Source organism: Peromyscus eremicus, chromosome 15 (genome assembly GCF_949786415.1).
Source record: "Peromyscus eremicus chromosome 15, PerEre_H2_v1, whole genome shotgun sequence".
Taxonomy (NCBI): Eukaryota; Metazoa; Chordata; class Mammalia; order Rodentia; family Cricetidae; genus Peromyscus; species Peromyscus eremicus.
In genome coordinates, this window is record NC_081431.1 from 21,368,598 (window position 1) to 21,393,093 (window position 24,496).

A 24,496-nucleotide genomic window follows, 5' to 3' on the forward strand; every position below is an offset into this window, starting at 1 on the left:
CTCAAAGGTGCAGTTTCAGTGATAGTTTTCAAATAACTTCTATCAGTCTTTTGTTTTTCTGTCATAAAGCTTGAGGAGTGTACATGAACTGGGAATCATTTCCATCTAGCTAGACCCAGAGCACTTCCTCAACACCTAACAAGAAGACTCTTATGATTGGTGCAAATAGGAAATTTCACTTGTATGTGATGTACTCTGTGTCTAGTCTACAGAAATCCTTTCTAGCTGTTATCAGCAAGCAGCTTATCATCACAGTGTGGGCTGGGAGAGACTGCCCTCTGGACATCCTTATAGAAGCTCAAAATTAGTTCCAGTATGAGGCTAATAGGGCTAACACAATCAACCACAAATTGGATTAAATAAGAAAGACAATTGAAGACATTGAAGACAAAGTTAACAATGAACTAGAATCAGTAAGGAAAAACTAATCTGAAGCAAAACTCAAAATGAAAAATTTGGAAAGTCAAATTCAAAGAAAAAGCCTCACCAACAGATTAAAAGAAACAGAAGAGGAAATTTCAGGTCTTGAAGACAAGGTAGAAGCAATGGATATCTCTGTCAAAGAAAATCTTAAATCTAAAGGAATGCAGGCAAAAAACAGCTAGGAAATTTGGGATACTATGGCAAAGAAAATTCATATGAATAGGAGATATAGAAGAGGAAGAAAAAACCAAGTCAAAGGCATAGAAAATATTATTACAAGAGCATAGCTAAATTGCTGCTCTAAGGAAAGAGATGCTTATCAGGATACATAAGCATGCAGAACATGAAGTAAATAGGACAAGAAAAGAAACTCTCTGTGAGATATAATAATTCAAACATTAAATATACAGAAGACAGAAAGGCTATTAAAAGCTGCAAGGTAAAAAGACCAAGTCACCTATAAAGGCAGACCTATTAGAATAACACCTGACTTTCCAAAGGAAACTCTGAAAAACAGGGTCTAGGCAAATGTCCTAAAACTGAAAGACCACAGATGTCATCCTAGACTACTATACCCAGCAAAAATATCAATCACCATCTACAGAGAAGAAAACATTTCATGATAAAAACTCATTTTAACAATTTCTCTATACTAGTCCAGCTCCATAGGAGACACTACAAGAAAAATTTCAATATGAAGGGTCAATATGCCAAAGAGGACACAAGGAATACATAATCCTAGAACAATTCATCAAAATTGGGAAAATCCACTATAACAAAATTAATAAATACCTTTCAACAATGATTTCAATATTAATGGCCTCTATTCCTCTAATAAAAAGACACAGACTAACAGATTAGATTAGAAATCAGGATCTATCTTTCTGCTGCATTCAAGAACCATACTCCACACCAAAAACAGACATCAATTTAGGGTAGAAAATGGAAAAAAGTATTCTAAATTGAACCAAGTAGCTAGAAGAATACGGTAACTATTTTAATATTTGATAAAAACAGACTTTGAGCCAAAACTAATCATAAGTAAAAGGAAAGGGCACTGCATAATCTTTAAAGGAAAACAAAACAACAAAAAAAAAATATTACAAGTCTTAACATTTACGCACCAGGCATAAGGATATTCAATTTCATAAAAGAAACACTACTTCAGCTAAAATATCATATATTCATCTTAGCCCTGTGATAGTGGGTAACTTCAATACTCCACTCTCACCAAAAGATGGGTCATCTAGACAAGAAAATAATACATAAACTGTGGAGAAAAATAACCTTATAAATCAAATGCACCTAACAGGTAAGTACAGGACATTCCAACCAAACAATAAACAAAATACTTTTTTCTCAGAAGTCCATGGACTTTCTCCACAATTCACCACATATTGGATACAAAGCAAGTCTTATCAGGCATAGGAAAATTGAAGGAACTCCTGTCATCTAATTTGACCACCATTGATTAAATCTGGATATCAACAATAAAAGCAACAAGAAGTACACAAACTAATGGAAGCTAAACAACTATCTAATGAAAGAAAACTGGGTCAAAACAGAAATTAAGAAGGAAATTAAACACGTTTTAGAATAGAATTAAAATAAAAATACAACTTAACAAAATCTATGAGAAACAATGAATGCAATTCTCAGAGTCAAGTTCATAGCACTAAGTATCTACGTCAAAAAACTGGAAATGTATCATATTAATAATTTAATGATATATTTCAAAGCTTCAGAAAAAAATCAAGAATAAATACTCAAAGTGGGTAGACAGAAAGAAATAATAACACTCAGAGCTGAACTCAATGAAATAGAAGCAAGAAAACCATTACAGAACATCCAAAATAAAGAGTTAGTTCTTTGAGAAAAATCAAAAAGACTAACAAGCCTTTAGCCAAATTAACCTAAGAAAACTAGAGGGTGGATAGAAATTAATTAAATTAGAGCTGTGAAAGCAAGAATTACAACAGACACTGATGATATTCAAAGAATCATAAGAAAGTACTTTAAAAGTCTGTATTCTACCCAACTGGAAAATCTAAAGAAATGGATGAATTCTTTGATATATATGAACTTCCAAATTTAAATCAAGATTTAAAAAACAATATAAATAGATCAATAACCCCCAGTAAAATAGACAGAGTATTTAAAAAACTCCCAACCCCCAATAATCCCAGGGTCATATCAGTACAGACTATTACCAGATCTCCAAAGAAGAGCTACCATTAATGCTCCTCAAATAATTCTGCAAAGTAGAAAATCAAAGAACATCTCTTAATCCTTTTTATGAATCTGTTGTTACATAAATATCATGACCACAAAAAGAGTCAATGGGAAAGGAAATTTATTGACCAAAAACTTTTTTAAAAATTCTCAATATAATAATTGGAAACACGAACCAAAAAAAAAAAACATAAAAAAGTTTATTTAACAAGGTCAAGTTGACTTCAACCCTGGGATGTAGGAATGATTTAAAATATATAAATCAATAAACATAATCCACCACATGAACAGACTAAAAGATAAAAATCACATGATCATCTCATTATATTCAGAAAAGGCCTTGGACAAAATCCAACAGCCCTTCATGATAGAAGCTCTAGAAAGACTAGGCAACAAGAGATATCACAGAATAATAGGAAAATTTATAGCATCAAAATAAAAGGACAGAAACTCAAAGCATTCCCAATAAATTTAAGAACAAGACAAGGATGTCTATTCTCTCCATACCTAGTCAATACAGTACATCAAGTCTTAGCTAGAGTAATATGACTACTGAATAAAATAAAGGAGAAACAAATAGAAAAAGAAGTAAAAGTATCCTTATTACAGATGATATAATTTTAAAAACAAAAGATCCTAAAGATTCTACTAGGAAAGTTTTTGAGCTCAGAAATATACCCATCAAAGGAGCACTTTACAAAATAAGCACACAAAACCCAGCAACCTTCAAATGATAAACAGTCTGAGAAAGAACTCTGGATTCATGCTGAGGTCTTTGATTCATTTGGGGTTGAATTTTGGGCAGGGTGATAAGTATAGATCTACTTGCATTCTTCTCCATGCAGACAGTTCAACAAATACCAACTATTTAACATGCTACCTTTTTATTAGTGTGTTTTTCTGTAACACACACATTTTCCACTGTGTGTTTCTGTAACACACACACACACACACACACACACACACACACACACACACACACAGAAAGACAGACAGAGAGACACAGAGAGAAAAAGCATTTTGATGATATTGATCAGGTAGGTAGATTGGGAGGATCTGGGAGGAGTTGGGTAGGGAAAAGTCCATGAAAAAGATTCACTGTAAGAAATATTTTTTTTAAGATTTATTTACTTATTATGTATACAGCATGTATGAGTGCAGGCCAGAAGAGGGCACCAGATCTCATTACAGATGATTGTGAGCCACCATGTGGTTGCTGGGAATTGAACTCAGGACCTCTGGAAAAGCAGTTAGTGCTCTGAGTTCAGTTCCCAGCAACCACATGGTGGCTCACAACCATCCGTAATGAGACCTGGTGCTCACTTCTGGCCTGCAGGGATACATGCAGACAGAACACTGCATATATGATAAATAAATAAATCTTTTAAGAAATATTATTTTAAAAATAATAAAGTATCAAAAAAATAAAAAAGGAATCAGGGAAGTGGCAGCATGACAGCAAAGGCACATGCGGCAGAGCAGCAGTGACATGTAGACATCAGAGGGCAAGATGAACCTGGCCAGGCTGCAGCCTTCCTGAGGGGCAGATAAACAGTGTAAGGACAGTGGTCTCAACCGGAAACAGCAGGATGGCAGCAGTGGAGAAGATGATGAGGTATCAAAGGCGTAGGGAGCTAGAGGAGAGAAACCGCAGGTTCTGGGCAGAGGAAGACTTCCTGAGGGCTGGTGAGCTCTTGGAGCCAAGGTTCTCAGGTGTCCTAAACCTACAGTTGTTAACACTGGCTGCTGTCAAAGACTGAAAACTCCCAAAATCTAATCTCTCCATGAAGCTATAATTCCAGGCCAAGTGAATGCTGAGTTCCTAAGCCTTCAAGAGTTGAAAGAGTTGGAAGGCAAAGGGTATGAATGGCATAGATCTGTCTGCACAAGAGCTATAGAGCCCTGATGCTCAAGACCGAAAAGAAAATGGCAGTATGAGAGGGCATGATTTGTAGCTGCACCAGCCTGCCTGCTACATTCTCTATGTCAAAATCTGAGGGCACAAGAGCTAACAAAGATCAGCTTTTGAAAACCTTCTCTTATGCCTCTGTACCCATCCAGGTGAAGCATGTGATCCTAACACACTGGATGAAAACACTCCAAGAACATGATTCTGTTTCCAGATCAGCTGGGGTGAACTCACCACCATCTACTACCTGGCAATGTTTGTTCTGTGTCTCAAATTACATTAGACATCAGAGATTCCTCACTGTCCTTGACAGAAAAACACCAGGATAATGGATATTTCAGGTCCCTGATGTTACTAACACCTAAGAACTTTGCCACAGTTGTCAAGGCTTCCATGGTGTTATTACATAGGCTCACTATATCTGCTGGGTTTATGCATAAACACCATATATAGTGCAGAAATGCTAAGGAATCATTAACTTAATCACTAAAGGAAAGCTGCTTAGCCTTTTTCTAGAGGGCGGCCAATTTCTATTAATCATTCATTAGATATGAAAGTGTGTAATGAAATTCTTCTCAGATTTTTTTTGGGGGAATGGCTGAGAAAACTATTTTAACTATTATTAATTGAGAGAATTCTTTAGTAAATAATTTTTTATTTTTTCTTTATTTTTTATTAAGAAAAAAATTTTAATTCATTTTTGTACACCAATCAAAGATCTCCCTCTTATTTCTCCCTTCCCCCACCCAGCCTCCCCTCCGAACCTACCTCCCACTCCCTCCCACAAGGAGGCAAGGGCTCCCATGGGGAAGCACATCCAGTAGAGGCAAGTCCAATCCCTTCCTTCTGCCTCAAGGCTGCAAGAGGTGTCCCATCATAAGTAGTGGGCTCCAAAAAGCCTGCTCATGTACCAGGGATGGATTCTGATCCTACAGCCAGGGGGCCCCCCAAGCAGATCAGGCTATACAACTGTCTCGCAATGTAGAAGGGCTCACCTAGTCCCATGCAAGCTCCACAGCCATTGATCCAACTTTCATGAGTTCCTATTAATTTGGTTTGTTCCTCTCTGCAGGTTTCCCCATCATGATCTTGATTCACTTGCTCTAGAATTCCTCTGAAGAATCTCAAATGACTGAAAGACATTTAAGGAATTGATCAGTATCCTTAGTCATCAAAGAGATGTAAATCAAAACAACTCTGAGATACCATCTTACACCAGTCAGAATGGTTAAGATCAAAAGCACTGCAGACAGCTTATGTTGGAAAGGATATGCAGCAAAGGGAACACTCCTCCATTTTTGGTGGGAGTACAAACTGGTATAGTCATTTTGGAAATCAGTGTGGAAGCTTCTCAGAAAATTGGGAATCAATCTACCTCAAGACCCAGCTATACCACTCTTGGGTATATACTGAAGGTATGCCCAGTCATAGCACAGGGATACATGCTCACCTATGTTCATAGCAGCATTATTCGTAATAGTCAGAAACTGGAAACAACCTAGATGCCCCTCAACTGAAGAACTGATTAAGAAAATGTGATACATATACAAAATGGTGTACTACTCAGCGGAGAAAAACAATGACATCATGAAATTTGTAGGCTTTAGTAAATTATTAAACCAAAAGTAATTGTACTACATACCTTCTTCTACCCAGAAAACATATTCAGTTCTTAGTGGCAATAGACACCTGCTGAATTTTCCTCTTTCCACTTCCACCCTGAGGAGAGAAGAGGGAGAAGTGTCTGGGTAGCTCACATTTGCCTTTTCAGATGTTACCTTTATTCAGAGGAATGTGATTCTCAGTGATTCATGGATAAAGCTGTTGGACATAAAGGGTTAAGGTTAGAACATCCACCTATGAAGACATGGAAGAAGAAAAAATTGAACAAGCAGAACTTTGTTTTTCATGGTGAGTAAATTGTATACAGTTAGAACACAACCCAATCTTGCTAAATTGGGGAAATCGAAAGCTAAGAATAATGGGAGGCCTCACTTTTGCAATCCTCCTCTCAAAGGAATAGGAGAGTGCAAGGCATCCAAGATTGCTCAACTTCAAGAGAAATGAAATGACTCTGAACAATGTCATTCTTCCCATCTTTAAAAATATTTCATGTTCTTGGCATTTGAGAGATGGCAACACCCCTGCCCAATCTCTAAGGGATTTTTCTTCTAACTTAAATGAAACTAGCCCTATTCCTATCCTTTCAGACAAACTAGAATCTGGACACTGCTGAAGAAATTTCCAAGAAGGTGAGTCCTATGCCTGCTATGTAGAGTTGAGAGCTCTGTGGAATCCACAAGAGCACAGGGGAAATCAGTGCTGCTTCCTTCAGAGGAGAGTGGAGGGAGCAGGGCTGGTGCCAGCTGCTCTCAGGGCAGGGAACCCACAGCAGCTAGGTTCTGATGCTTTGCTAGGGGAGATGGCAGACATCTTTATTCCACCGTTACTGGGGCCTGTGTCAATAAAAGTGCATTTTGATTATGGCAGATAATAAAATAGCTTTCAATATAAATATGAGTATATAGAAAGTGAGGAGAAGGCTTTATTTATCTTTGCTGGAAACTAAGAAGGAACTTTTTGGCTTTGTTGAATGACTGGGTAAACAATTGGATAGTGACATCAAATAATTACTGTGAAATAGTATTTGGTAAAAATATATCAGGACATGGAGATTTCCTCTAGTATTCTGATATTGTACTGCATGTGAAACAATTGTCATGCATATTACAAAGCTCTACATATTCACAGTTATTCAAGTACATCTATTTTTAATCATCCACACACATACTTATCATTTTTTACATCATCAATATCTCAATCACAGTGAGTTAGTTTCTGTCACCTTGAACATTATTTGTTTTCTTTAGTTTTGGATTGTTTGACTTGTTTTTTAATTTTGTCTGGAATATGTAGGGTGTTGAGGGAGAGTTAATTAGAAATATGTCTCTATTGCCTATTTTTAGAATATTTTAAAGACTTTCCATGTACTTTAGAGTTCTTAATGTGTACTTCAACAGAATATTTCAGAAGTTGATTTCAGACAAGTCCATATGTAAGGATATCTCTCTTGGTGTATCATTTATATTTCTCAAACATTCAAAATTTTTTGAAGATGTTTATACCATTAATTTAGTAATTGAAAAATATACTGCTGTATCTATTGAAATATTGTCGGTTTTATGAGATTCACAGAAGAGTACGCTCTTTCACATACATATGAAGAAGATATGTGTTCATTTGCACATTTGGAGCAAAATGTGTTCCATGTTGCTATTTACTATGGTCCTATCATAGAAACATAAAATACGAAGAAATAACATACACTATTATTGTATATAAATTCAACATTTAAAGTATTATCTCTTTTTGAGGAAATATTCTGTTGTTTTGTTTTTTGTTTTTTGTTTTCAACTTGACACAAGATAAAATTATCTGGGATGAAATACCCAAGTTGAGAAAATGCATCCTTCCAAATTGCCTATAGGAAAGTGTGGAAGGCATATTCTTGATTAATGATTGATATGAGTAGGTATCTCATTGGTGCTATGCCACTCATGTGCAGGTGGTCCTAACGGCTGAGCAAACCATGAGAATCAAGCAAAAAACCAGTGTTCCTCATGGCTTCTGCTACAGTTCCAGCCTCGAGGTTCCAGCCTTGAGTTCCTGCTCTGACTTCTTTCAATAAAGGACTGTGATGTGGAAGTGTAAAATTATATGAACCCTTTCTTCCCAAACTGTTTTTGGTCATGGTGTTTTATTCCAGCAACAGAACCTGTAACTGGGTTTGTGGGATATTATTGTGACACACCTGACTGTGTTTTAGGAAGGATTATGAAAGAACTTTGTAGCTTTGGGACATAAAAGTAAATGAGTGTTTAGAGAAAATGAACTATTTTGGGAACTTACAAGATAATGCAGAGGACAGTGCAGATGACTGAAGCTGGGCTTGGAAATTTCAGAAGAAAGATTGAGAGTCAGATAAAGAATCTACTGAGGCCACTCAATATTTTGAATTACAAATCTCTGATTCTGGTAAAAAACTGGCTGAGATTGAGAAGAGACCAGCATTGTTGAGGTATAACCTAGGAAGTGTCTTCTCACTGTCAGTACACAGAAGTGGAAGCTATGGCCCAGAGGGGACAAGGCTGTCCCTTGTGCTGACAACTAAATTTTGTAATGTGAAAGACTCAACCAGTTGGTACTGGTTTTGGAGGCATGAGGGGATCATAGGGAATAGCTGAGGCTTGTCACTGTGAAAGGTTATGAAAGGCTATTAATAAAGACACAACCCAGGTTAATGAGGACCCCAGAATTTTTGAGATGTGAGTACACTGGGATGACCAAGAATAGCAGCAGGTGTGGAGGGAGGTAGCTTAAGCACAAGAGAACCACTATGTGTATTTGGATGGGAGAGCAAGAGATAGGGAGATGCCAAGGCCCTTTGCAGACCAGAAAATCTTTTACATTCTTTAATTTTGATTTTGCTTTGTTTTAAATATAATTATGACCAGGTTTTCCTCTCTTGGGATAACAAGGTAGGTAACTCATTTTTTATTTTGTAAGAGCTCACTGTTTAGATACTTTAAATTTTTAAAGACTTTAGAATTTAGAGGCTTTGCATATTTCTGAGAGGCTTTGAAATTTGGAAGAGACTTTGGGTGTTTTAAAGAGACTGAAAATTTAAAGTGTTTAGCTTTTTAGCAGCGAGGATGAACACATATTGATATCCAGAATCTAGTGGGCATAGACGGCAATAATGCTTGTGTACTATGTTATATAATACTCAAAATTCTACTGAGGTTGGGATGATTGTCCACATTCAAAAGGAACAACATTTTAAAAATAAAATGAATAATCTCATATAAATGGACACCATCAAATTACACACAGTCTTTGTCATCACATATCTGGTTGTATATGAAATAGTTGTGTTTTCACAAGTATCAACTCAAATAAAAGCTTTCTGTTTTAATTTTCTGTGGGATCTGAAGACCAGTATTGTACAGAAATCAGAATGCTGCTCTGAAGAAGGGAGTTTTACTGTCAAGAATCAGTTTTAATCTCCCTCTTGAATATCTAGATGATCTATTTTTTTAATGTCTTATGGTTTACAGAGTATGTCTTTTTCTTAAATTCTTCACCTTCCCTATCATGTGTCCTTGTGTGAATAATCTATTCACCCTTGGTTTTCTTTGAGCATAGATGATGTTCAATTTTTCTCAAAAAAAAAAAGAAGCAATTGACAGCTCTAGATATTTAGGACCAAATGAACTGATGTCCATACAGGTATAATTCCCAAACTAAGATGGCATACATTGAATTAAAATATTGGACTCATTCCATTCTCTGAAGACCATCAAGGAAGTATATAAAATGTGAATGAGGTACAAAGCAAGATGCTAGGTCCACTGGGGAATTTTGGGAATTTCCAGAAAGTCAATTTTTTTTTGTTGCTTCTAATTTTCTAATTTTTATTATTATTTCTTTACAAATTTTTATGATGGGAGTTGAAAGACCTGTGGACATAATAATAAGTCTAATTCTACTCCTATTTGATAGCATAAAATTAAGAGGTTCTCCACTGGGAACTATGAGTAGTCTAGTCGCAGGTTTTCAGTCTCAATAATGGTGCCAGGCATCGGTTTTCACTCATACAGGCCTTAGATTAAATCATGAAATGGATGGTTAATCACACAACATTGATGCCACTATTGCACCAGTGAGCACGTTTTGCCAGATGGGTTGTTACTGTACCTCCAAGGATGAAAAACTGAGTAAGGTGAATGATTATTTTGCCCCTCCAGTACTATGCCTAGTACTTCCCAGAATTGGAAAATCTAGTCAGTAGGGATGAGGCTTCCAGGTGAGTGTCAAGTTGATTTCTCCATGTTCTGTGACTCAAGAATGTGTTGTCTCTGCAATAGAGTCTTACCATAAAGTACTGGAGTGTATCCAGAGCAATGTCAATAGGCTATATGTTGGGGGGTCTATGAGAACTGACTGGCCAATAACTTCAAGAGAGAAAATTCATTCCTAGCACTGGGTTTTTGTTACCTGTGGTTTCTAGTAGAAATATTGTTGATATATTGTAGAATAAATTCATGTAAATTTTTAATATGTATTTAACAGATAGAAAGATAGATAGATAGATAGATAGATAGATAGATAGATAGATAGATGTATAGATGGAGTGTGTGTGTGTGTATGTGTGTGTGTAAGCTTCTAAAGCAATAGATTTCCATCTTAGTTTTAGAATTATAAATTATTGATAGTTACTCCTTTGTCCACATCTCCCACTAGCATACACTCCCATTACCAACATCATTTAATTCTTAAGTTTTCAAAGTTTATGAAAAGCACACAGAGAAAGAAATGTGAGAATGGCTTGCCTAGCAATGAAAAAGACATTAGACATACCATAAACCTTGACAATAAGAGTATATTTTGCCCTAATAAAACCAGTCCCAAATGGTCAAAAAAGGAGTATATTGTGTATATTTTGAAGTACATGATCTCAAGAATAAAAATAAACATAAATTGCAGTGGGCAGGTTATTCAAGTACTTCCAATATATTTTAGGAGGAAGGAATATTTTTAATAAGATAGAGAACTATTAAAAGATCTAGGAAGGATTTAAGCATGACATGGAGGTAGAAAATTGTATGTATGAACAAATAGAATCATGAAGTCATTCCTGAAAGGATAAAATGAGGAAACTACTGATACAATTCAATCCAATAAATTCTAGGGTGCTGCTCTGAAAAGTATGTAGATATTGGAGAAATTGACAGTAATATGAGCACAAAGGACCCAAAGATCACAATCCAAGGCCAGGAAAGACACGATGCTAATGAGGGGTGTTTGAGGCTAAGCATAGTGGACAAGGGTCACTGGCTCAGCGTGGTCATCTTACTTCAGTCAGTGTTCATCCAGGTACACTGTAATAGGATGCACTTCATTTGCATGTACATCACTTTAGAATGGGAAAAATCAGAAACCCACAGGCAGATATCCAGGGACAGGCTCCAGAACCAAATAAGAGTGGAAAAAGCATCCAGGATATAACACCCATACTCTAAACACTGCAACAATTATTGATTCCAACACTTTTCTTCCACCACAAGTCACTGGTCTAAGTCACCTAACATGGCTTATGGGGAAGAATATCCTAGGCTTGTTTATTAATACAGAAGTTCTACATCCATTTTGCACAATGACACAGCTTGTATTTAACTCTGTTTTTGTCTTACATGTAATTATGGACATTATCAATTGGGATCATTCACTAACACAGGAATAACCCTGTTTTGGAATTGTCTGTATATGTTTGTAATCCTATGTCCATTTTCATCTTTTAGGATCGTCCATAATTGTAGAGATAATGAGTGAATACAAGACAATTGTTCTTCAACAAGGATTAGAGGATGTGGCTGTGGATGACTACCAGTTTAAGAAAATCAAGTCCTTACTAAGAAAAGAACTAAATCTAACAAAAAAGATGCAAGATGATTATGACAGAATTCAAATGGCTGACCTGTTGGAGGACACATTCCCAGAAGATGCTGGACTGGACAAACTGATAGAAGTGTGTCAAAGCATTAAAGGACTTGAAGACCTTGCTCAAAGGCTTAAAACAGAGAAGGCAAAAGGTAACATGGGAGCACCCTGGACACTCATCCCTTCTCCACCATCCTCAAACTTTCTGACTCCCTGCAGATATCAGAACTGATATGTTGCTTTCCCAGTGTGCACCTTAGAAATTATGGGGGTTCACGCATTTCAGATGTCAACAAATTAATGATTTCAATAAATCCTTTCTTATAAACAAACTTGATATATTTTAGGGTAGACATCATTTGCATTGGAGGTAAATTTAAAAAAAAGTTGTTGAGATAGGTTAGAATACTCAACATGGTAGAAAAATTAGAAAATGACAGACAAAAAATTGAAAAAAAATCATGTCCCACATTTAAATAGAGTATATATAATATTTGATTAACAATCTTACCCATTCATTAATAACTTTTCCAGTAAGAAATTTTATCTAATATTTAAGTAGACGCCTGCATTTTAGAGATGTGAAGAAGTTTCTCTTTATAAAGTCACTGTGTTTAAAAAATACTGCGTATACTGGTACACAACTCTGACCTGAGAATTTAGCATAGGAGGCCCAGTCAAGGAGACCTGCAGATTGATAATACACTGAGTTATGTAGAAAGATATATATATATATATATATATATATATATATATATATATATCCAGTATAGAAGTCCAAATACAATTTCACTACTTTTTTGTTACATCAAATATCAAAACATAATTATTTTCATTTTTCTATGACTTGGAATGATTGTCCTTAGAATGTAACCTATTGCTATTATCATAAAAGTTTCATGTTTGTAAATCAGTCTGTGGGATAAGAGGACTGGGACAGGGTTGTACTGATTAAAACAGAAGTTTCCAAGAAGAAGAAGAAGAATGGAAAAGCTGAACCCACTATACCTGGGATGAGCAAAGAATCCCCTGAGGTACTGCCTGTATGGGACTTGGTACCACTGGTGGCCTTCTGGCCAGGGAAGGCCTCTGCAGCAGAAGAAAGTAAACACACAGAAACAAGTAGAGACTAAATAGTTCTTGAAATTTTTGCAGGATATTTGATCACACTGTGCACCCTGAGATTGTGTTATTTACTTGGGGAAAAAAAAAACCTGTTTTTAGGTCTGGTGTGGCTCAGCCCTAGCACACAGCTTTATTCCAATATCTTTCTGCTTGAATATTGTAAGCTGTGTTAAATCAAGTCAAGCATAGGTTCAGAGGCAGAGCAAGCAACAAGTTAGCAGGAAGTGAACATAGGATTGTTGAGAAAAAACACAGAGAGTAAGAGGAAGTAGGGAGGATGGTTTGGGAGAAGCACAGGAAGAAGTGAGGGACATTGAGTGTGAGCGGTTTTGCTTTGCAATAGCATAGGAAAAGGGGGATTATGGGACACTAGTGGAATAGGAAAGTCACCTGGGTGCTCTCTCTACATCTGTAAGCTAGGAAGCTGTTGCCTCACCATCTGGCTCCTGAGTCTTTATTGGTAAAATTGAACAGTTGAGGTTTTTTGTTTGTTTGTTTGTTTTCATTTTTCTTTATTAAGAAATTTTCTACTCACTCTACATGCCACCCACAGATCCCATCTCCTCCCTCCTCCCACCCCCCATTAAGGTTTTTTAAAAAAAAAAACAACATGAAATCATTATCTTTCTATAAATTTATTAATGAAAATGGAATAAATTATCAATATAATTTTTAAAAAACAAAATAAATAATTCTGAATGAGCTTCAGCTATCTTAACCACTTCCCTGGATTTATTGCATTTTCTTTATCCCCGCAGTTAAGAAGCAAAAGAAAGGAAAAAACAAAACTGCAGTGAAAAAAAGAAAGCAAGAAGAACCCAGTAGTTCCCAGTCTCTTTCCACCGATAATGAATCAGACAAGAGCAAACCCTCTGCACAGGTAAGGTGGCTGGTCTCCCACCAAAAAGCTTCTCCCCAGGTTCCTCCCCTTCTTAACTCTTTAGGAAGATTCAGTACTCTATCTATCCAGTCCACGGCTCTAGTGAGAACAGGTTCTAAGTCAACAAATTCATAGGGACCTGTCACTCCTTCAGTGTCAGATATATAATGTCTCTAACTCGTGCAGTATAACCGCCAGGGATGCAAACAAAAAAAATCACTACATGATTTTTTAAACATCATTTACTGAAATAGCAGTTGCTTTGGAATGTGGCTTTTAAAGAGATTAAATTAAATATGGACTTTGTAATTCTACACCTAATACTATTCTGCCACCACAAGGATAAGTAGGATGAGATAAATGTAATTTTTCTACTCCTCTATGAGACAACCCTATATCACTTAGTTAGAGTTCCAATTGCTTTGAAGAGATGCCATGAGCACAGCAACTCTTATTTTAAAAAAACACATTTAATTGGGACTTGCATATTCAGAGGGTTAGTCCATTATTGTCATGGTGGGAAGCATGTCAGTGTGCAGGCAGACATTGTGCTGAAGAGGTAGTATAGAATTCTACATCTCCACAGGCAGCTGTAAGAGAGAGTGGCACTGGACCTGGCTTGAGCATCTGAAATCTCAAGGCCCACCCTTCAGTGACACACTTCCTCCAACAAACCACACCTACTCCAACAAGGACACATCTGCTTATACTGAGACTCTCTGATGACCAAGCATTCAAATCAATATGTCTATGGGGATCAATCTTATTCAAACTACCACACCATATGATCCATCTGTTAAGAATGATGTGTGCACAATGACACAAATATAATTAGAATCCATTAATAATACTAAGATTCTTATAGTCCTTGAAATACTATGCTTTACTTAATACTAAAGACATTACTAAGGCTAGAGATAAAACCATATGGAAAAGTACAACTTAGCATGTACAAAGCCTGGGGTTCAATTTCCAACACATGGGAAAATCAATAAGGAAAGGCAAACATTGTTCTTTTAGAAAAAGAGAAAACAAACCACGAAAACTGAAGGTGGCAAGAAAATGAAGCTTACCCAGGAGCAGACTCAGTTTCTAGAGCCTTCAGGAAGCAACACACAAAAAGATGAATGCTATCTCCAGACTCCTCATAAGCCTCCACCAACACCATCCAGCAGTTCCTCAAACAAGGTACCACTTTCCTATTCCAAATGCTTGCTCCTTCCCAAGCATTATCTCTGGGCTCACCACAACCTTGGAAAAACATCTCACTGATCCCCTACTACAAAGACTTTCCTCTTATTATTAAATAGCTCAGTAAGTTATGTAATCATGTGTCACAGCCTCTGTGGCATTGAATAGGTAAGTATTTATGAAATGATTTCTAATGTTGTCAACCAACTTTCTGCTTAGGGTTCAGAAGAAAACATAGCGGAGACAAACAGGGACTAACACAAGAATGTATCATTGCCTAGTTTCTTCTCAGACCTTTTCCCTTTGCTGGTGACCCAACTTCAGAGGTTATTTTCACAATTCTATGCTCTTCTCAGCAGGTGTTTTGACACATTCTGCTTCTTTGCTTGGAAGTTTTTATCCCTGTCCATTCACTGACCAAATATTGTATACTGTAATGGTCACTTTTGCTGAGAGTCAACTTCAGACCCTCCCAGGCATACACCAAACACTCCCAGCCATTGATCATCAAAAAGAACAGCTTCCTGTACCCATTTTGCTGCCTTCTTAATATAGTTACAGCAACCATAACCATTATATATATATATATATATATATTCCATTCATCATGCATGTATTTTGGGAACCTTACTGCAATGTATACAAATATTCTTATTTTATTTCATGGTACAATTGTGTTGAACACTCCATGTGACCAGCATTTAATCTTTTTAACAGGTAGAGTCCAGTTATTTAGCATGGGAACTCCTTAGGCACATCTAATTAACCATGTTTGTAAATGATGTCAGCAATATAATTCAAAATGTACACAAGCCTGGAAAATAGGCTACAGTTAGTAATAATTTTGGCTTGAAAGGAATCAGCGTTATACCCATTGTAGCATTTTAGAAGAATTTTTACCTTTAACAATCAAAAACATAAAACAAAAACAGTAAAAAATATCCATTACTGCTAAAACAAAGTATTTGCATACTAACTTACCTTCACTTTTAAAGCAAATTTTGTAATATTTACATTTTTATACTTCTAAGATTATAAAAGTGTAATGAGGACCCTAACTACATCTGTTACCTATGTACAAGTATTTCTCACATATGTAGAAGTTTTATTTAACTGGAGTTATGGTCATTTTAAAGACCTAAATACAGGTTTAAATAAGTCTAGATGGGCTTCAGGCATGCTATTCCAGCACGCTGTCAACTGAGCTACATTCCCATCCACCAAAATCGATCTATGAGGGTATTTGTCCCACAATCACATCACCTGAAAGTGTGGAGCATGGTATCTCTGTGCATAATAAGGATTGAATATTTGATGAATTGGAAAGTCTACCTGAAGAAAAGTACACAGATAGCCAACTTTACTACAAACTTCATTGCCCACAAAATAACACTAAAAGCTGAATGAGGCCAAATAATATCAGCTTTGTAAGACACTTTGAGCTAGTATTCTATGCCAGAACAGTGAAAATTCAATACCTGGCTTTTAAGAGAAGTTGTAATATTGATTAGTAAGAGTGAGAACTAGGTGTAGGAAATACCTAAGTTTGTTCTAACACACTTCCTTCAGCCCAGGAAAAAGCTGACAGAGTAAAAGTTATCTTCTGAAAAGAGAAAGTGAAAAGATGAATTTGGTCTTATTTTCAAAAACCAATAAGCGTATTAAAAAATCTCGATCCTATTTTCCTTTAAAACAGAAAAACACAACATCAAAAAACATAGTACCATAGAGACACACGTTTCCCAGAAAAAACATCAGCTTCTAGAATTTGCAGCAACCAGCAACTCCTCAGCTGCCAGTAAACTCCATATTCTTCCAGAAGTTTCAGCAGCTTCTAACAGCCTCCAGGCACCTCAGAGACCCCTAGGAACATGCTTCACTTTTAAAATGTCTTCAAGCTCTCCAGCACCACCATGCCAGAATTTTCCAATGTCTCCAGCATCACACTCCAGCATCCATCTAAACTCTCGAGTGACTCTAACCCTGTCCAGTGGTGTCCAGGCTCCTCATGTACCTCCAGCAACAATATCTGGTAATAGCTGGGTCATTCACATGCCTTCAGAATCAGTGTCCAACTCTATCAGTACCCCTCAGATGTCTCCAGTATCAGTGTCCAGCAATGCCCAGAACATTCACATACCTACAGCAGCAGCAGCCAAAAGCAAACAGTCTCCTCAAAGTCCTCAAGTAATAACATCCAGATGTACCCAAACCCCTAAAGGGCCTTCAGCAACATTGAGAAGTGAAGCCCAGGTCAGAACGATGACTCTAACAATAGCATCCAGCAATATTCAGGTCTCCCATGCTGTTCCAGAAGCAGTGTCCAGAAATGACAGCACCACCCAGGTATCTCAAAGAGCAGCATCCAGTGGCATTCAAACTCTTAACTCTGCTACAGTAAGAGCACCGAGGAATGCCAATGTCCCAGGTCCCTTAGGAACAGGACATGTTTATTTCCTGGCTTCATTGGCATCTCCAGCAACAGCATCTACTAGTCTCCAGACTTCTCAGGTGCTTCTACCAACAACATCCAACAGTCTTCCAGCTCCTCAGGTTTCCATACCAATAGGAACAAGCAGAGTCCAAACCACTCAAACACATCCAGGAGCAGCATCCAAAGTAATCCAGGCTCTTTATGCTTCTCCACAGGCAGAGTCCAGAAGTGTGTGTACAACTCAAGGGCCTCAAGGAGTATCATATGGTACTGGACAGTCTCTTCCCTGTCCTAGAGTAAAAGCATCAAGGAGGGTCTATGCTCTTCAGATGCCTTCAGCAACAGCATCAGAAAGTCTCCTGGCTCCATGTGGACCTCTACCAACAGCGTCCAGCAGTCTCCTGGATCCACGGGTGTCCCCAGCAATGGCATTCAGTGCTCTCCAGGCTCCTCTGGTGCCTCCACCAACAGCAATCAGCAGTACTTCATGGGTAATGCTTCCTGTTCTCACAATATAATGACAGAGATTAGCACAAACTTGGAAGGTTTCTTCATTAATCTGTTGCACATAATCTTTTATTCAAATAATCACTCATTTTATTGTGTTAGTTACTGATCCTTCTCTACATTCAACTTTAAAATGCTTTATATGCTCTATCCCATTAAGAAAATGCCTGACTGATCACCTGATCATACCTATTCTGAAAGGAGTATAGTGAGACACTTGCTTATTTAATTTTACACTCTGAACTTTTTGTCAAGATATTCTTTTCATATTGTGAATTGCTGTTCCAGTTATAATGAAAATGTACTTCCTGATATTAGAATACATTGATCAGGAATCAGAGTTAAACCCTACCACCCACAGGGCGAAGTCTGTATTTTTTCAAATCAAATTTCAGAGAGTGTTACCAGTTCTAGCTGCCTCCCTGAGCTGGTATCCAGGTTGTCCATGACTGCCAACATGCTTCTTCTTTCAGCCCTACAGTGTTACCTCCATTTCATAGTGCTCTCCTGATGCTCAGAAATAGAATGGGATACTGAGGAGGCAGGTTATCCAAGTAAAATGACTTCAGGACTTTTTCTGATGCTCGGATTCTCCTCCATGCCAGCTATTATAGAAAAAGAAGAGCTGCTAGCTTGAACCCTTTTTGTTTAACAATATTGAGGGCATCTTCTTGGGGTTGCCTACTTAGCCCTTTTACAAGAAAGCTCTGACTGTTTAGACAAGGTTTTGTAATTGGAATCTTCAAAATGTTCCTACATAGAAGACTTGACTAGAACATGGAGGCCTTGGGTTCATTCCCCATAACTACAAGTATTATCCATTTATCTACCAGGTATGATTAGTATTAAGTGGAATCACTAAGTAGTGAATTAGGTAAATCTCCATTTCTTCCTTTTTTAGGTTATAGTATGGCAATCTTTGTGTAGATATTCGCCAATCTACTCAGTGGAGCTGTGCCTTATGATCTGTCTGAATTATGCATGTTTATCATCTGTATGTTTTATGTAGACACTAAAGAAGGGAAACTTACCAAAGGAGCCTTCTAAGGTAGAAGGTCACCATCGAGATCCCATAGAAGTGATGGTGTTGAAAGTAACAGAACCATTTACTTATGATTTGATTGATGACAAAAGGATGTTCCATGCCACAGTGGCTACTGAGACTGAATTCTTCAGAGTGAAGGTTTTTGACACAGACCTAAAGAACAAGTTCATCCCACAAAAGATCATTGCCATATCAGATTATTTTGGCGTCAGTGGATTTCTGGAGATATATAGAGCCTCCTGTGTGTCTGATGTGAATGTTAACCGAACAATGGTCATCTCAAATACACTGAGGAGAAGAGCCAATGGAACTCCTAAAATTAAGGATCTTTTCTCTCAAATAAAAGGGACACATGTGAATGGAGAGTTTGTGGTAACTATGGTAAGCCATTCCATTATTTGTAGAATGCCTTGCATTCTGAGATTTTAAGTTTTAACTTGGCACTGGAATTTGCTCAACTTACATAACACAGGAAATAATCACCTTTCATATCAGAAAGAGATGAGTAAGTCTTCCACATTTTGGATATTGGGATAGTCTCTTACCATTCCTCTCCTCAAGGTACCACCATGAGAATTCTTTACAAGGAGATTCATCAGTAACTTTTGGCATTTTCCTGGCTGACAATCCATCTAGAGACATCCTATTCCCGGACACTGTTCAGTTTATAGCACACTTTCCTTTTAGATTCTTTTTCTTTGATAGTTTCCTAACCCATCTCATTGGCAACTCAGTAGTGAATAAAGAGTCAAACTCATAGACTAGATACAGTTTGCACTGATGAGAATAAAAAATCAAATAGACAATTCTGCCCTAGAATGAAGCCGTGTCCAACAAGCCAGGATTATTTCATAATGTGTTCTCATTATCACATTTTTTTTATTTTATCAAGATCTTTTGACAGAGTGAATAATATTTTAAATAATGAGAGAAACAGCAGTTTAACAAACTAGTTTAATTTCATAATTTATAACTAGGCACAATAAAAGTGAGGAAATTTAAGGAATTTTGTGACTTTTGAATGTTTCTTTAAGTGCCGATGTACTAATTCATTAGTATGCTTGCTTGTTCAATGTATGATTTCATAATTCATTGTGTATGAATCAGTCATGGCTTTTTCCTTTTATCTATGCTGTTGTTGGTGTGCTGCTACATTTGGTTACACAATTAAAAGTAAACTAAGTGAGACACAAACTAAAACACCAGAAATATTGCTGTAGATTTAACCTTTGAGAGATTAGGAAGGAGGAGACAGAATCGATGTGTGCACTGAGCAAATGTGATCCATTTAAACAGGAGGGGTGTGTGTGTGTGTGTGTGTGTGTGTGTGTGTGTGTGTGTGTGTCTGTCTGTCTGTCTGTCTGTCTGTCTTGTGTGACTGTGTATTTGTTTCTCATGCTATTTCTTCCTTATGCCTGTTACTTTGTACATTTTGTTTTATTCTTGTTGATTTGTCTTCTTTATTTGACTGTTTTCTTAAAAGAGAGAGAAAGAAGGGATGGAGTTGGAAAGGTGGGGAGGAGAGGATTGTGTAGGAGGAAGTAGGGAATAGGAAACTGTGATCAGAACATGTTGTATGAAAATAACTTTATTTTCAATAAAAAATAAAATAAATTAAATGAAAAGGACTTATAATAGTGTTTCTCAGATTCATGATGAGCCACAAATTGCCTTTCTTCTCAGGCCTCCTGGATATAACTAAGACTTGAAATGATAACTAAATGGGGTTTGATGTATATTTATGTTTTTTCATTTTTGATTCCTTACATTGGAAGCCCAAAAAATCTCAGCTATTCTGATATGTTCCCATTAGTACTCAGGAAGATACTCATTTTTTTCTAAAGACACCTAGCAGATAAAGACCTCAAGTAGGTAAAACTTAAGAGAGGCTTCCAAGGGCTGCAATTATAGCTCAGTCATTAAGGGCTAGGCACACAAAACCTCCAGAGTGATTTCCAAGAAAAGATTTGTTCACCATAACATGTTAAACTCTTCCATTCAAGTAATTCTATTTTGTCAGTTATTCCTTTATTTTGTCTGTGAGGGTTGAGAAAAACACAAAGGCCATGAAAGCAGTGTGGAAGTCAGAATAGAAGCTCCACAAATGAGTTCTCTCCTTCCACTATAAGTCCTGGGAATTGAGTGGTAGTCAGGCTTGCCAACAAGCACCCTTACCCACTCAGCAATCTCACTGGCCTTTTACCTGTGATTCTAAACCTAAGAGCCATACTTGCCTTGTCAGGGACAGGTTTATGCTAGCACTCTTTATTTCTCATAGATGTGATAAGCTTTCACATATTTCTTAAAGGATGAATGTTAACGTGTTTTTCAGAAAAATGAAAGGGGTAACTTCATTTACTATGGGATTGAAGATGATACTGGGAAAATGGAAGTGGTGGTCTATGGACGACTAACCAGTATCAAGTGTGAGCCAGGCAATAAACTTCGACTTGTCTGCTTTCAATTGACCTCAAGAGAAGATACATGGCAGCTTAAGTCTGTAAGGCACAGTTACATGCAGGTGTGTGCTTTGGGAAATACAATTCTTCCTAAGGATCATATATTTCAATCTCCTGCAGCCCAGGGTAGCCTTGAACTCCTGATCTTCCTGCTTCTTCCCAAATGCTGGGAATAAAGGTGTGTGCCATCACTGCCTGGCCTCTATGGTTAAATAGTGGCTGGCTCTACCTTCGGATCTCCAGGAAAGCTTTATTTGTCAGAACACAAACAAAACATCACACAACACTGACCTTGCAAATTGACCAAAGACTAAACACAAAGAACCTTGAGGTCTTCATCTGTAACTTTCAAATACTTTTGTTGCAGAGGATGATGAACAGAAACTGTAAGTTCCCAAGGATGCCCTGAGCAAATCAGACAATTGCTAAAATCCACAATCCTTGTAATGCTTACACACTGTGTGGGATTCATTTTACACTTACAACAAAAGGCCACCATTCCAATGTAAACAGTCAGTAGAAGTGTAGAGAGAAGTGTGAAGCATCTGCATTTCAACTGCTCTGACCTCATCTTTTTTTCTTTAAGGTTATCAGTGCCAAAGGAGAGGCACTCAATCCTGATTCAGTTATGAAAACCTGTCTAGAACAATACTTCTGATAATCTGGATGCCAAGGATACTATTTACGGAGATAAGATCCAAGTCCAGAAATTAAATGTATATATGACCTGTTGAAATACCATACCTATGAAAGCCAGCTTTTGTTTGTTTGTTTGTTTGTTTGCTTGCTTGCTTGCTTGCTTTTTCAAGAGGGGATTTCTCTGTTTAGTCCTTGCTATCCTGGAAATCACTTTGTAGACCAAGCTGTCCTGGAACTTAGAGATTTGCCTGCCTCTGCCTTCCAAGTGCTGGGATGAAAGGCGTGTGCCACCACCGCCCTGCCTGCTATTATATCTAGGAAATGGTGCTTTCTTATGTTCTTTATACATTTTTGTATTATCTAAATTCCATATTTTGTATCTAAACTTCTATAACTCTTAATCTATAAGTTTTATATATAAAACTTAAAAAAAAATTTTGATAAAGCAGTGATTCCTTGGGAATATCTTTAAATCATTTGAAGTTGCTCTAAAATAAAATATTAGTGACCTGCAGATAAAACTATGGAATACAGGCTTCAAGTGTGATGTTTAAGGACAAAGCTTGTTCAAGAACAAATAGACTGTGTCCTGCCCAGAAAAACCAAACATTAATAATACACAGGAGAAGGTTGAATTCAGCCTTGAGTGCAGTTTCCCAAACTAGTGTGCTGAGGACCTGGCAAGTCTTCAGATGCTTTTCACTGAGTAATTATGACTATATTATAGAGTTTTATTATTTGAGCAAAGAATTAACAAATTATGGGTGTTAAGAGTGAGGAATTCAGAGACAGAGCCTGCCAATGCCCAACTGGATTAAGATGTGAGTCTTTGTCTAGGTGGGGCCCAGGGGCACAAACCTGCACCACCACACCACCACCCATTGCAGTTCCAGGCTCAAGCCAATAGGCAGGCCACCTGCAGACTGGTCAGACTACCACTGTCCCCCACCAAACCTTGTAACCCAAAAGCCCCACCTCCCCCAAATCCTACCCACCCTCTGAGACTGCAACTGTTCCCTGAGACAGATCCTGCCAGTGCCTGATTGGACTAAGAAGTGAGTCTTTATCCTCCTACCCCAACACACCAGCCCCTAGGCTTTGGGCCCAGGAGCACAACCTTGCACCCCTACACTACCACCCATTGCAGTTCCAGTTTCAGGCCAGTTGGCAGGCAAACCTCCTGCAGACAGGTCACACTACCACCATCCCCCACCAGATCCTATAACCCATAAGCCCAACCCCTCCCTACCCACCCATCTGCTGAGATTGCCCTACTCCCTGAGACAGAGCTCATAAGTGCCAATTGGACTAAGAGCTGCTCCCTGAGACAAAGAGTCAATCAGCACCTATTAGACCAAGAGGTCTCACTAACCAAGACTATGCATCAGACCAAGAGAGGCTCCCTCAGACACAGACACTGCTTGCACCAAGTGGAGAAAGAGATGGGTAGATGCCAGTGCAAAAATACAGTCAACAACATAAAAACCAATATGGCTCCATCAAAACCTACATCAGCAAGACCTGAACATCCAACACAGAAGAAACAGAAGAAATCTACCTTAAAATGACCTTAAGAAGATGATAGAGATCTTTAAAGAGGAAATGAAAAATTACCTTAAAGAAATTGAGGAAAAGTCAAACAAAAATTGGGAAAAAAATCAGTAAATCCCTTAAAGAAAGCCAAGAGAAAGCAATGAAACAAGTGAGGGAAACAGTTCAAGATTTGAAAACTGAAAGCGAGACAATAAAGAAGATACAAATTGAAGGAATGTTGGAAGTGGAAAATCTGAGTAAATGAACAGGAACTATAGATGCAAGCATAACCAACAGAATGCAAGAAATGGAAGACCAGCTCTCCGGCGTTGAAGATACAATAGAGGAAAGAGATTCATCAGTCAAAGAAAACACTAAAGCCAACAAAGTTATGACCCAAAATGTCCAGGAAATTTGGGACACCATGAAAAGACCAAACCTAAGAATAATAGAGATAGAAGAAGGAGAAGAATACCAACTCAAAGGCACAGAAAATATATTCAACAAAATCATAGAAGAAAACATTCTCAACCTAAAGAAGGAAATGCCTACAAAGATACAAGAAGGTTACAGAACACCGAATAGAGTGGGTTTAAAAAATAAGTCCCCTCACCACATA

At 37.5% G+C, this 24,496-nt stretch overlaps 1 protein-coding gene across 1 annotated transcript; it reads left to right on the forward strand.

Annotated features, from left to right (window-relative positions):
• The first annotated feature begins 6,638 nt into the window (after window positions 1-6,638).
• On the forward strand, window positions 6,639-22,739 carry LOC131925763 (interferon-activable protein 203-like). Its single transcript, XM_059281115.1, has 8 exons — window positions 6,639-6,816; window positions 11,926-12,216; window positions 13,948-14,069; window positions 15,090-15,257; window positions 17,910-18,185; window positions 19,211-19,627; window positions 21,579-21,767; window positions 22,292-22,739. The coding sequence occupies exons 2-8, from the start codon at window positions 11,949-11,951 to the stop codon at window positions 22,361-22,363; spliced, it is 1,512 nt and encodes a 503-aa protein (XP_059137098.1). The 5' UTR covers window positions 6,639-6,816; window positions 11,926-11,948; the 3' UTR covers window positions 22,364-22,739.
• Window positions 22,740-24,496: the final 1,757 nt, after the last annotated feature.